Raw genomic sequence first — 14,039 nt, forward strand, 5'->3', positions numbered from 1 at the left:
TTAATCATGTAATTTCCCCCCCCCCCCCTTAACCCTCCATGGTTCCCATTCGGAGCTCCGTCTGGAGACCTAGACACATGCTAATCGTGACCACAGTCCGACTTCTCCCGCTACTCCCGCGTCTCAGTAAAATGGCAATGCATCTACGTGCCCTTCCTCCCCATAGTCTTCACCTTCATCGCCTTCATCGGCGTAGCCGCCACCTCGGCCGGCGCCGTCAAATACGGCACTCTGGACTGGGACCCCATGGCCCTCATCGCCCACTGGGACAACCGCGCCTGTCGTTTCTTCGCCGCCTTCTCCTTCGCCCTCGCCGCTCTCGGCGTCAACATCTCCGCCAACTCGCTCTCCGCTGCCAACGACCTAACCGCCCTGTTCCCCCGCTACGTCAACATCCGCCGCGGCCAGCTCCTCTGCGCGGTTCTCTGTTGGGCGCTTGTTCCCTGGAAGATTCTTGCGTCCGCGGGTAGTTTCCTCAACTTCATGGCTGCTTATGCGATTTTCCTGGGTCCGATCGCGGCGATTATGGTTGTCGACTTTTGGGTTGTGCATCGTGGGAAGTATGATACGTTGGCGCTGTACCAGTACCACGGTATCTACAAGTACACCGCCGGTTGCAACTGGCGCGCCATTGTCGCTTTTCTCGTTGGCGTTGCGCCGAATATGCCGGGGTTCATTCAATCTATCAATCCGGCTATTGATGCGGGTGTGGGTGCTAGGCCGTATAGCTTTGGTTGGTTACTAGGGTTTACGGCGACGGCGCTGGTGTATGGGCTGTTGGAGATGGTTGTTGCGCCGCCGAGGGAGACGTTTATCGATAGGGCGGTGTATCCGGATGAGATTTACGATGAGGCGGGTGTGGTGGATGAGGGGATTAGTGTGGGGAGTGGAGAGCAGGGAAGCGCGGAGAAGACGGGGTGGAAGGCGAAGATGACGAGGATGTTGTAGATGGTAGAACGAGTTCTTAAAGTATCAGGCATATGGAGATAACGTCTGGTTTGTACAGGCACATGTAGGAAGTGTGAGATACATACTGTCGATCTTCAGTACGTTCCCTTTCCAGGTAGATGCAATGTGAGCGAAATACAACATGCACATGTCTTTCAATGGATCATGATGTGAATATACGAGAGGGAAGAGCGTTACCCCGTCTAGGACATTACACTGATATGACCATATGTGTGATAGTATGAAATGAGCTTCCAGCCAAGAGATTAAGGAAATAGACATCTCGAATCCCTCTCCCCCATCATCTCACAACCCCACAACAACACCCACCCCCAACCCCACAAGCGCAACCAAACTCCCCATCCCCACCGTTCCCCTCCCCCCAGCCGCATTCCCCGCGTCCCCAGTATCACTCACACCCCCACTCCCACTCGCAGCATTAACCTGCAACCCATACGCCGTCGTCGTAACCAAGCTCCCACTAACCGTCGTCGTAACAACGCTCGTCGCCGTCGTACTAGCCTCACACCCGCTCCAGCTGGTCCACGGCGCAGAACTACTCCAGGGCCCTGCTGTCCAGCCGGGCCAGTCGGATGGCGGACACGCGCTGCCGTCCCACCATGCGGTCCAGGGGCCGGACCGCCAGTCTGAGCGTGTGGACCAGTCGCTGTAGGGACCGAAGTTGGAGGAGCCCCAGGGGCCGGGACCGTCTGGGCCTATGGGGTGGGGTGTTAGTATGTGATTTGGGTTGCGTTGTGGTGAGGGATTGGGGGAGGGATCAGGACGGAGAATATTTACCTCCCCAGTGTCTTCCCGGTCCTCCAGGGCCATGCGGTCCACCTGGCCCCCAGGGTCCTTGATCGGGTCCGTAACTACCAGTTGGCCAAGGTGCAGCGGTTAGAGTCGATGGGATCTTCCCGGCTGAGAGGAGGGATTCATAGATTGAAGACCATTTCCCTGGGTCGGAGGATGCCCATGGTGGACCGGAGCCATACCAGGGATCAGTTGATGTAGGAGCTGGCGTGATGCTCTGACCGAGGATGGGCGCGATGAGCGCTGTGATGGTTGTGAAGGTGAACTTCATGATGGTGGTGGTGTTGGCGTCGTGGTATTCGTGTCTGTGTCTGGGGAACCGTTGTTGTTATGTCGTGTAGATGTAGTAACAAACAGTAGGTATGCAGTAACCAACTCCGTGCAACGATACCCAAACCCGTCAGTGTCGGTCGTGCCTGTGCATTCGTAACTCCAAAACAACGTTTCCCACACGCGACCACCGCAGCATACAAATACCCTTAGACACGACATACGCGGCCCACTCGTTCATTGGACGCCATCATAGCTTACCTACTACTCCGTCATAGAAACGCGTCCGGAGGGGGCCCGCGAGGCTCAGCTGAGGTTAGTCCACCTATACTGGATCGCCAGGCCAGCAGTAGAGAAGCTTACGATCAGAGATGACAAGCAACAACGCTTACAAGCTTACGCGTCCGCAAGCCTATACACGTACTGTCTCGGCAGTCGGCCGGGTTATGCGAGAAGCGTCATTGGCATGGTGGTGATGCAGGGTCAGGCTTTCAGCCTTGTGGCATGCCGTAGTGGAGCGTAGTGGAGCGTACTGGACTATGCAAACAGGCGATCAAAGCTTGACGATGAACTTGCATTGGTCGAACATGGACAGTGCAATATGTGATTGGATAGATGGTGTATATCGAAAAATGGGCTTGTGACTATAAACAGAAAGGGCGGCGTGAGATGTGCTGCAGCGTGCTTTTTCGGAGAATGGAGGTGGGGAGAAAACGCGGAGAAACGTGCTGTGGTATTACCGCGCATGCATATGTCGGTTGTTGGAATTGCGTGCGTCTATCGCGTTACCAAAGGTAGAAGCTGGGAGTAGGATGGCTCAACACGATCAGGGAGCTGCAGCCATTGTGTTCGTTGCGCATTCAGCTTGACAATGGAGTGTCGCAAGTTGAGGTTGAGCCGAGAGAACTACATCCAAACGCATGATGCAGACCCCACTGTCGATCATCGGCGGAGACGGAGGCGCAAGCACCGACGAGACGCTCACTCTGACACCACCATCGCTACTCGATTACGCTTGGGTATGGGTTGTGTGCGACGGTGTACGCGTCCTGTTGATGTTAGAGTTAAGTAATACACTGTCTGGTGACGCTGACCAACCTTTAGTAGCTGCAATGCTGTCGTGCATGTTACCTTTGAACCATTGTCTCGTAATGATAATGTCGCCTTCATCCCACAACGAGAGAAGTCTCAAAACGGATGACGATCAAAGTTAAGAACTTCAGCAGATCAACAAATCGAAAGCGAAATGAGGCGGACCCCGCATGCGAGGCTACACTGCATAAGGGCATGTTGTCCAATGTCGCATATGGATTTTGGTACTAGCATGTAGTGTACGTGCATGCCAGGTACAACACGTTGACGCATGCGCCAAGTTCATCGATACTTCTCCGGACCCTGCGAGTCTTCACTCGTAGTCATATACCACCATATCTCCTTCATGAGACGCATTCAATAATGCAGTATACATGAAAAGCGGGTTTCATAATCGTATTGGTATATTCGTCGCCAGCGCTCTCTTAGCACCACTAATTCACATCGGGTAACCGCACAGCGATGTCGCCTGACTGTGTAATGTATCGTACCCAAGGTAGCGACGGGTATTGCAACTGTGCGCATGTTAGCCACTGCCTCTTCGATCCTATCATAGTTTGTCCTTACCTTTGGCTCGATGATCTTCAGATACCGCACTTGAATACCTGATGTGGTAAAGTACGGGATCTCGAACTTAACGTTGATGGGCCTCTTCGCCTTTCCGCCGCCAACACCACCCATGCTACCACCGAAGCCTCCCATCATACCGCCACCTTTCTCGTCATCACCGCGCACGGATGGTAGACCAAGTTCGGCGCGCATGAGGAACTCCTTGCCACCACCAAATTGCTTGATCTTCCACACTATGGAGGATGTCTCAGGCGCGTAGTGGACAGTGCCGATGTTTGTACGGAAACGAGGGGTGTCTGCGTCTTCGGGGACAGGAATTGAGATCTGGACGTTATTGGCGGTGCTTCGTCGCTTAAACTGTGCTCGTGCCTGCAAAGTGTTAGCCTATTACACCCAGAATTCCAGAGACCTGCCTACCTTAAGCATGTACTCGATCCTGCTGCCTGAATGGCTCTCGACTATGCACTCTACCCAGATCAGAGGTTTGACTTGTGTGTTCAGGCGGTAGCTCATCAGCTCGAACTCGCCATCTGGTGGAATGAAGCTGATGGTCCTGTCGTTCTCGAATCTTGATAATCGCACGCACTGGTGAAACTTGACATCCTCCATCTCAACAGCCTTTCCTCGTGTAGCCCTTCCAGTGGTCTCGAACATGGCTTTATCGTTCAGACCTAGTCGCAACTCAGGCATACCCGATAGGTAGCACTTCATCTTGACAGCACCCAGAATCTCCGATCGTAGCACGCTGCCGGTCGCGGAAACGAGGAGGTTGAGCGATTCGATGACATCGAGGAAGACTTCGTTCTTGCGGTATCGGATACCTTCGCTTCGCCAGCTGACGGCGTTTGTGACTGCGATGGGTGGACGTGCGATTTCGAGCTTGTGCGACTCTTGTGTGATGTATCTGCAGACTTGTTGTTATTATAGAGCCATGGTATAGCTGTATGGGATGCATACTCCTGCAATATCTTGGTCTCGGTGGTTTGTGGGTAGCCAAAGTCCATCATCTCATCCAGCAGTTCGTAGATAACGACAAAGTTGTCTCTTATGCTCTCTTCTTCGAGCTCTTTGAAGTATTCTGTGAAGACCTCGACGATCTTGTGGAGGAACAGGAGAATCTCGGCGGCATTGGTGTTGCGCTTGGTCAAGGCGAGGAGGTAGAGGTTGTTGTGGCGGATGTAGAGGTAGTTGATGCCTTCGCTGGAGAAGCATGGTGGGACTGCCGAGCTCTCGTCTTCGGCCTCGCTCAGTAGAATGGGGAATTTCTCGACGGCTGACATGGGAATGTCACCGCGGTAGTTGCGCGCCAGAAGGGTCTATGCGATGGTCAATAGGTAGCCCTCCCAGAGGCCTGACCGCCATACCTTGCCCTTCAGGTCGAGAAAAAACACCGCCGACGCCATAGTGAGAGAGTGTGTGTGGTGTAAAGAAGAGAAGAAGAAGAATCAGCTATCGGGTCATGGTGCGCAAGGAAAGGGCGATCGAGGGGTATGCGTGCTATGTCTTGGTCGCGTCTCGGTGATGCCAGAGTAATTGCGGCTCTTCCCGCGCGCCAAGACTCCTCAACGCACTAGGCCCATACAGTCGCAACGCTGGTACTGATGTTTTGGGCCTTTGATCTTTTCCACCGCACATCGAATTTTAATCCACATGTTTGTCCTCATATGCCAACAGGTTGCGATCACAGAACGTTCGTACATGGCCACACTGTAGCGAACCGCCTTAGCTGAGACAACCTTGGAAGCTACACCCCGCATTAGCGAACTCCAGGCAGCTATGGCCGTCCCTCAGGCTCAACGTCTGCTTCGTCCTCGGATTACAGCTCCATGCTTTCACAATGTCACTTTGCCATCTTTGCAGCGGTCTGACTTTCTCCAATCTCTACCCCCCGAACTTCTATCGCCATGCCGATGATCTGGCTGCATTGGAAGCGTCGGCCGCAGGCTGTCGCCTCTGCAGGATGCTGCGCGGTTGCATCGATGAACACTCAATGCGCTCGCAACTATATCTTGGAGGCGCTACTTCTCATGAAGGTAGTACAGGCTTCAAGGCTTCTGTAAAACTGCAAATCATCCCGGGCAAATTATACCCTTGGCACCCAAAGATGAAGGGCGCTTCATATGTAGGTATCTGGACGAAGTGGAAATGGGCGGTAGCCTGTATGATTTTGTCGGTCGAAGAAGGTACTGAAGCGTGCTCTTCTATCCTCCATTGTCTAACCACCTTCTCTAGGTGACAAGTTGGGCTCAGAGCCCATTCTGCCCGGCACAAAACACTCTTTCGTTTCCGGTCGTGTTCAACTAAACGACTTGCCTTCCCAGGCGTATTTCGATGTTCTCAAGCGCTGGCTGGCCAACTGTGAGACCAATCACACAAGTTGTCGTAACGGTACTCCGAAATTGCCAGAGCGAGTGATACATGTGGCCGAAGAGGGTGAAAGCCCATATCTTATACGAGGAGAGGGTATATATGCTCGCTATATGGCTCTGAGTCATTGTTGGGGCCATTCAAGAGAAGGTATGACCACGACCGAGAATCTGGAAGCACATATGCATGCCATAGATTGGGCCGCGCTTCCGAAGACGTTCAAAGACGCCATAATTACTTGCCGTCGGCTCGGTATCAAGTACATATTTATCGACAGGCTGTGTATCGTGCAGAATTCGCAAAGCGACTGGGAAGAGCATTCGGCGCTCATGGGCTCAATCTATCATGACAGCACCGTAACACTGGCAGCATCAGTAGCCAACGACTCCTCAACCGGAATCTTTGTCCCCTTCCGTCCAACTGAGAACTTTAGGAACGATGTTGTCGCACTGCCGCCATCATTTGGAGACTACAAAGGACAGGCTTTCGTCACCGCCCCCACCTCCGTCAATGACTGCATGCAGGTACGCAGCTCGGCCGACAAACTTGGCTCCAATGTCTTGGACTCCAGAGCATGGGTGATGCAAGAGATGTACCTACCTCAAAGGACGATATGCTTCCTTGAACGCGAAGCGATCTGGTGCTGCTGCGAAACATCACAAGATCAAAATGGGCAAGTCGTGAGCGCGAAATATAACCTAAGTGTACGGAACAACCTGGAGTTCCTCGCCAGGGCCTTTCAGAGGTCTTGGTACCTTGAGAACCCAGAAGACGAGAAGGCTTGGGGGACAAAAGTATGTTCGAAAGACAGCTTCGTATGTGACGTTAACCAAGCGGATGCTTTGGAAGAGCATACTCGTCTCGTAACGTCAGAGCCACTGCATATTCTGGCCCATGTTACTCAGGACGGAAGAACACACCATGTCCTCGATCTTCGCGCGCCTATGTATCGCAATTCTACTCCACCGACCCTGATCCGAGCAAGCGACGACCGTGCTTTCTACAAGTTCCTCATACGCATCATACAGTCTTCCATACACGGACTATGGTACTCCATGGTAGATGCGTATAGCGTTCGCCAGCTTACGTTCCCTTCAGACAAATTACCAGCCATGGCAGGCATCGCATCACGCGTACAGGAAATTACACATGATGACTATCTCGCGGGTCATTGGCGCAGAGAGATGGAGCGCTCGCTATTCTGGGAAAGTTTCACACTGGATCTCAGCGATCTTCCCGCCAGAGCGGCCAATTATCGAGCGCCTTCCTGGAGCTGGGCAAGCATTGACGGGCGCATCAACTCGCCCTCACATAATTGGACTCATGGTGAAGCCATTCCTCCACCTATCCAGATAGTTGATGTGAGCACTCAAATCGATGGCAATAATCCGTTTGGATCCGTTAGCGACGCGAAACTAGTCGTCAAAGCTCACTGCGTGAAAGCTTTCTGGGATGCCGAACGTGCGAACTTCCGGTTGGTGGGATGCTTTAAAACAAATTCACTAGGACCTGTACTAGGTGCAGCCACATTATATTTCTCCTGTTTGGATAGTCTTGACGGTACTTCGGCTGGGTGGTGGTGCTACGACGACCGAAAGTATGGTGTTCTACCTGGCCCGCCTCTTGGTCGTTCCCCTTCGGAAGAAGAGTTAGACTCTAGATTGACGTGCCGAGTTCCGAAGGAGGGTACCGCATTTCATGCTTCCACCAATGGCCTTAGGAAACCCCCGGTACCGGAGAGATTTACGTATGTTCCGGAGGAACTCACTATCATCAAAGGGTGTACTTGGGAAGACTCATCAACTTCTTACGTCGAGGTTTTAGTCTTGGCGGCAGTCGAGACCGGGAACGGTGTGTTTAGAAGGGTTGGCAAAGGGACACTGTACAGTTGGGATGAAGAGGTGGAGAGTGTGGAGACTTTGACCATTGTATGAGCGAAAGCTTTCACCGCTTCGTCGATCTGGCTGCTGCGCGATCCTCTTTAAAGTTCCGACTACTCCAGGAGGATCATTGAGGATAACAACCGGAAAACCATATGGACATCCCCTATACTGTCATTCACTCTGCATTGCCTATTTGGCAATGTCTTCTCACGTTGCGCATGCTAGCAGACCTTTCTCACAATGGGCCTCCGACACTACGGCGCACGTTGTAATCTGACAGATTGTCAGAGCAGGCAATGAAATGGCGACAAAATTCTTCACGAGTTCGACCCCACAGCAAACAAATTCCAGGCCGCTCCATTCGAGCGACACGAAGATACCGAAACAAGATGAGCGAAAACCCGATTTCCAGCATTCTCAATCTCGTTCTCACAACAAGACTATATGCTTTTCCACGAGGCCCAATCGAGGAGCAAGAATTTCTGACCGCCGTGTTTCGTGTCCCATTGGAACGACTGGGCTTTCCGTCTCAGCCTATACCATCTCAAACCGGAGTATTTGATACATGGGTCGACCGGGAAATTGATGACGTGGAAGGCGCTACCTGGACAGATGACGATGATTGGAACGCGATATTTCTACGTGACAGCATAGAGGAGCTTTTTGATCAGCTTTATGGAAAAGACAGCCCAGTGTACGCCAACTGGAATGACCACGTCAAGCGTTCAATGGGGAAGGCTCACACCCTGACTCTTCTGGACGCAGCTGCAATCACTCCTCAGTCATGTTGGTCTGAGGATATTAGAGCTACAGTGGAAGCATTCACTGCACTTCTTGAAGCCTTCCACAATGTCAAGGGAATTGTCTGGACTGATTACCCATACGATGACGCTCTTGATGGCCGCCTCGGTCGATGCAACGACTACGCCTTCATCCAGCGACTTATCTTCAACGAGTGTCGTCTTTACGGAAAGTCGCTAGATGAATACGAAGCCAGCATGCGTCAAATACGGGAGAAATTTGGTATACCAGTGGAATTCGATCTCAACGAAGAACTGCAACGGATTAAGATGGCCTATGACCAGCAACCTTACGAAATCGAAGAAAGGTTATCGGAAGCGTCAGAAATGGAACGGGTAGGCCCGATGATTCCTGTCACCGATGTGTCCACAGAGATAGAGGACCCAGAAGGCGTGGACTGCGTAGTTTGTTGGTCTGACATCTGCCCTTCCCCCGGAGTACTGACTGCCCCTTGCCAACATGCCTATCATAAGGAGTGTCTGGAACGCTGGATTCACGCTGGGCAAGGGGCTAGCCATCTTTGCCCCTACTGTCGCACAGAGTTGTTTCCCGAACCGGAGTATCAGGAACTTTTTCGTAACTACGAGGAAGAGCGTGACAACATTGAGGACCAGATGTACTGGCACTCTTGGATACAGAAGTCGGCGGAGTGGTTTGAGGGTGAGCTGGCGATGCAGAGGGGGTATGAGAGGTCAGAGACGAAAAAGTTGGACTTACAGTGGCTTCGAAAGATAGGCGCACTCATTGCTTCGGGTAGTTTGGGGAAAAGATAGCTTCACTCGCGGGACCTGTGGCGCATAACTAGGTGATCGGCTGTGATTTTAATATATTGACTGTAAAAGTAACTTCTCGTACAACATAAGATGCACCTGGACTTTGCGAGGTGAAGGATAAGAGGCACGTTCGGTAAAACTGGCCAGGTGATCAGCTGCCACCGATCACCTCAGCATACCATGATGGCTACATAGTCAGCATGATTCATGGTCCTTTCCTGACTTAATTATCTGCACCTGTAGTCGGGTTATTCTTTCACCCCGCGACAGGCACCAGTCACGTGCGGGGTGTGAAAGGGCTGCCCCACTCAGGTCGCTCCGTCCTCGTGGTAGAGCAAACACGTGAGGCTGGTACCTTCCACTTCCGAACCCCCCCACTCCATCCCGCTCTCGAGTTATCACGACCGTGGAAATTCCATAGCACTCTCTGCAAGCTTGCGCAATCATGTCCGCCGAAGCTCAAGATTTGGTACCGCCAATAAGTCAGGCGCCGGCGAGCGCCGCAGGTACGTAACTCACCTGCATGCCCTGCATCGACCCTGAAATTTATTTACGCCGTACCTCTTCATATTGAGATCCTCTGCTAACGATGGCAGTATATCGACGTGTGCGTACACACTTACGTAGCATACGAGACCTGCGCAAGTTCGGGTACAGGCACAAGAATCCCAAGGACGTACTTTCCATGACACCCGCAGAACTTCAGAAGCTAGAGCAACAGCACTTTCCAAGTCCAGCAAATATCTCTCGTCTCACCGGCATAAGCGATGAAGAGACTGAAAAACAAGCCGATGCCGCGCGGCGGTGGCTACTGAGTATGCTCGACTGCCATGACAGAACAATGACCCGGGAACACGAGATAAGAATGTTCAGATTCGCTGTGGAGAAGCAGATGGAAGAGCGGGAAAAGGACTGGACAGATCTGGAACGACTGTACATGGCACTCGCAAACAGCAATCTCGCATCGCCACAGGAGCGATTGCAGGCAGCGTTCGTGACCGTCCTTCACTTTGACTATCCACAACGCCGGAGAGATGTTAGTGAGGTCGCTCAAAAGCTTGATGAGCGTCTGAAGCGCGCATCCGACATGGATACCGGGCTAGATGAGACACGCGAGGTTATACTCGCCAGGACTGAATTTACCAACGTCGACCATTTCGCGTGCGCCATCCCACTTTCACTCCTCACCGTCACAGCAGACAACACTTCTGTGGTCGATGACAACGCCGGCTGCTGCCCGATCTGCCAACTCTCATACACCTCATTCCAAGACTCCTCTATCCTACAACTACTAGGTGACTATCCAGTGCGTATCAAGCAGTGCGGTCATATCATTGGAAAGTCATGTCTAGAGCAGTGGATGAGAACACCGAAGATCGATGAAGCGAAATACCCACATCGCACATGTCCGTGCTGCCGTGTCAAAATCGAAGGTGTGAAGTCGCCCTCAGTACCTCGTGGGCTACTGGATCATCTAAAGACCGATCGAAGAGCCATGGAGACGGTAAGAGAGTTGCTCTATGGGTATGATATGGACTTGGAGGAGTGTCTGAGCGCTATCAGCGCGTGCATGAGCGAAGAGATCGCCTGCGAGGAGCTGATGGTTGAGCTTGGACGGAATGACGAAGAGCAAGACAATCAGGTACTGAAGGACAAACTTGCGAATCTGGAGAAGGAGACACGGGCTTGGGGATTTAGGGGAAATGGAATTTGGAAGAAGCTGCGAGACGAATGGATGAACAGCGGTGTTACCCGGAAGGCTTGAGGAGGAGGACCGCCCATCCTCTGGGTGTCGCCGGGAGTCCTTTGGTACTGCTCGGACTTTCGGACTCATGCTCAACAAGAAACACAATACTGTGGATTCGGACGAAGGCATGCGGATCTCGTGGATAGTGGAAAGGGCCGAACAAGCAGCTCGTATCTAGGAGCTCTTGGCTCACGAGGCAGTGCAAGCTGATGAGGCATTTTCTTTCAACCATTTCAGTCTCTCTCGAGTATACTCCGTAGTACATCAAGCTTCACGAGGAAAGCTCGCTCAACAGCCAAGCAATGATAGATCGACATACCAAATGTTAAAAACCACGCATCACGAGGGGTAAACTGCCCCGCCGATGAAGTATATCGCGCACACAGCCCCCGTCGTTCAAGTGTAGCTTCGTTCAACACCAAGTAAGGGCGTGCATGTGCATACACCGGCAACAAGCATCCTCAGCGCGAGGTCCGTTTGCTCATATATAATTCTGGGGCCCGCCGTTCGCGCAACCCAGATCACGACGTCACGTGCCCCACATAATGACCCTTGATTTCTCCACGTTCTCCGTGCTCTAGACCCAGAAGCAGCTACACACTTGCGCATCTCCACGGTCTAGGCTATTGAGGCTGAGTACATAAGCCAATAAACTGTGGCGCGGGCGGCTTCCTGATTGGTTTCAGCGTATGCAGGTAGGAAGGGTAGATGACGTCTGTGTTTGTGAGGGTCGCGTGTGCCGCCGCTTATCAACGCAAGCAGCTGTTGCTGGGCAAGGCTTGGCCTATGACGATGTGTAATTCATTGCTGGCAATAACAAACATAGGGAGCCCCCGTTCTGTCGCTGCTGCTACTACTACATCCCACGCGAAAAACTCCATTCATTACGCCAAAAACCAAGTATGAGCGTTAACATTATTGACGTTGGTGTCAGCAGGGTGCGTTGTGTGTTCCTTGCATGCTTCTTCCCGCTCTTCTAGATGCCGGTTCTTCCGAGCTGAGACCGAGATCTCTCTTTACACCTACTAACGTTCTTCCCCACAGATTCTGGGTGCGAGAGAAGATCAAGAAGACCGTTATGTTACTTTGACGCCGGGTTCGATCAAGGCTCGGAAAGAACTCGCTGTCTTTGCCGTGTATGATGGACAGTAAGCAGCGTCACACAAAATCCCAAATGTTGTGGCTTGTAAGCTAACGATTGGGTCGCAGTGGGGGTACAGAAACAGTAAACCATGTTGCAGAGCATCTGCACACACACCTGGAACAGCACATCGCCATCCAAAAGCCGTCCAATGTAGCCGAGTATAAGCACGCGATACAAGGAGCTCTGCTGGCTGTCGACCGCGATCTAGACCACGCCAACCTAGACGGAGGCTCAACCGTCTCTCTCGTTCTCATCGACACAAAGCAGAGCTTGCTCATACAAGCGAACCTAGGAGACAGCCACGTCTTCTTCGCAGACCACGAGCCCCAATCCCCACAATCGCTATCGCCACAGTCGCCCACGCGCGTAGACTCCGGCGTCAGCTCCAGCGGCTGGAACGTCGAAGCCCTCAGCGAAGAACACGCACCCGACAGCCCACTGGAGAAACGGCGAGTAGAAAATGCCGGCGGCGAAATCAACTACCGCTCCGGCATCGCCCGCATCGGCGGCGTGAGCATGTCGCGCGCACTGGGCGATCTGGACTACAAGAAACCGCGCGTGAACCGTTTAGCAGGCCACGACCTCTCCGACCTCATCGGCGTAGAAACCGGTCTCGCACCAGGCAAAACCGCAGTCCACGACCTCGTCTCCAACAAAGCGCATTTCACCACCCGCACCCTGCACGGCCAGTCGCTCATCCTCCTCGCGTCTGACGGCGTCGGTTCGGCGAAGGAGGCGGAGGAGTGCACACGGCTGGCGGTGGATGCGTGGCAATCTGGGAAAGAGGCCAAGGAGATTGCGGAGGAGTTGACGTCGAGGGAGGGTCAGATGAAGGGCGCGGATAATTGCACTGTGCTTGTTGTTGTGCTGGATACGGAGAGTAAGGGGAGGAGGAGTATAGATAGTGGGAGAAGGAGTATGGATATTGGGATGGAGGGGGGTGGGTCGAGGAGGAGGAGGCGGTCGAGTATTGCTAGCTTGAAGGACTGGATACGGGATCGTTAGGTGGCGGTTCGACGAGATGTGGCTAGGTGGTATGGGAAGTGGGGAAAAGTTTGGGAAGATTGATGGGTCAGAGGGTTTAGTAAGGCTTTTTTGGCCTGGTATGAGGCAGCAATGGCGTTTTGGGTGAGGCGGGTGTACGCCTCACAGTTCTTTTTTTCAACTGATGTATCAATATATCAATATAGCAAAGAGTATGCTAGAGTGTGAATAGTAGCACTCTATGATCACACTTCTTGCTCATAACTCTTGTATTTCTGCAAAGTTTTGTCCGTATCTCAGCCTTCGGGACGTCTTTCTCAGCATCATCGATACCAAAGTCCGAGCACTGATACACCATCTCAACAGCAAGATTAATCAAAGACTTCATTATTATCGCCGCATGCCACGCTAGTGCGCTACTATGCTCATCCGCTATTCGCTCAATCGTTTCAACCATCGCTAGTACGACTAAACGTATCAACTGGTTCTCAATCAACGACTACCATGAAAAGCGTTGAACAACGAAGAGGGGGTATATCCATGCATGCCACGTCTAGCTCCTAAACGCCCAGAACAAATCTCCGGAATACAACCAGAACCATCGCTCCTATCGTCGATTTCAAGGAATCCATCTCTTCAGACTTCGC

The 14,039-nt window shown here is 52.5% G+C and overlaps 5 protein-coding genes across 5 annotated transcripts in view; 3 read left to right on the plus strand and 2 right to left on the minus strand.

Annotated features, from left to right (window-relative positions):
* The window catches only part of J4E85_000804 (uncharacterized protein), a gene marked incomplete at both ends in the record, with an annotated part of 1,944 nt that extends 996 nt beyond the window's left edge, over positions 1-948 (plus strand). Inside the window, one exon of the mRNA XM_051465093.1 lies at positions 97-948. Coding sequence (XP_051331614.1) covers positions 97-948 — 852 coding nt within the window. The remainder of the gene's footprint in view (positions 1-96) is intronic.
* Positions 949-1,254: 306 nt separating this feature from the next.
* J4E85_000805 (uncharacterized protein) lies at positions 1,255-2,032 on the minus strand (the record flags this gene model as incomplete). The annotated part of the gene is made up of 2 exons (XM_051465094.1): positions 1,255-1,664; positions 1,747-2,032. 2 exons carry the CDS (start codon positions 2,030-2,032, stop codon positions 1,255-1,257), a joined length of 696 nt encoding a protein of 231 aa, XP_051331615.1.
* A 1,525-nt stretch (positions 2,033-3,557) lies between these two features.
* Positions 3,558-5,096, minus strand: APM1 (AP-1 complex subunit mu-1-Iike; the record flags this gene model as incomplete). Its single annotated transcript, XM_051465095.1, has 5 exons — positions 3,558-3,638; positions 3,691-4,062; positions 4,111-4,597; positions 4,651-5,009; positions 5,058-5,096. 5 exons carry the CDS (start codon positions 5,094-5,096, stop codon positions 3,558-3,560), a joined length of 1,338 nt encoding a protein of 445 aa, XP_051331616.1.
* Positions 5,097-9,962: 4,866 nt separating this feature from the next.
* On the plus strand, positions 9,963-11,282 carry J4E85_000807 (uncharacterized protein; the record flags this gene model as incomplete). The annotated part of the gene is made up of 2 exons (XM_051465096.1): positions 9,963-10,023; positions 10,153-11,282. 2 exons carry the CDS (start codon positions 9,963-9,965, stop codon positions 11,280-11,282), a joined length of 1,191 nt encoding a protein of 396 aa, XP_051331617.1.
* An 884-nt stretch (positions 11,283-12,166) lies between these two features.
* Positions 12,167-13,413, plus strand: J4E85_000808 (uncharacterized protein; the record flags this gene model as incomplete). Its single annotated transcript, XM_051465097.1, has 3 exons — positions 12,167-12,202; positions 12,309-12,412; positions 12,474-13,413. 3 exons carry the CDS (start codon positions 12,167-12,169, stop codon positions 13,411-13,413), a joined length of 1,080 nt encoding a protein of 359 aa, XP_051331618.1.
* Positions 13,414-14,039: the final 626 nt, after the last annotated feature.

This window comes from Alternaria conjuncta (genome assembly GCF_024043145.1).
Source record: "Alternaria conjuncta strain BMP 0040 chromosome Unknown scaffold_1, whole genome shotgun sequence".
Taxonomy (NCBI): domain Eukaryota; kingdom Fungi; phylum Ascomycota; class Dothideomycetes; order Pleosporales; family Pleosporaceae; genus Alternaria; species Alternaria conjuncta.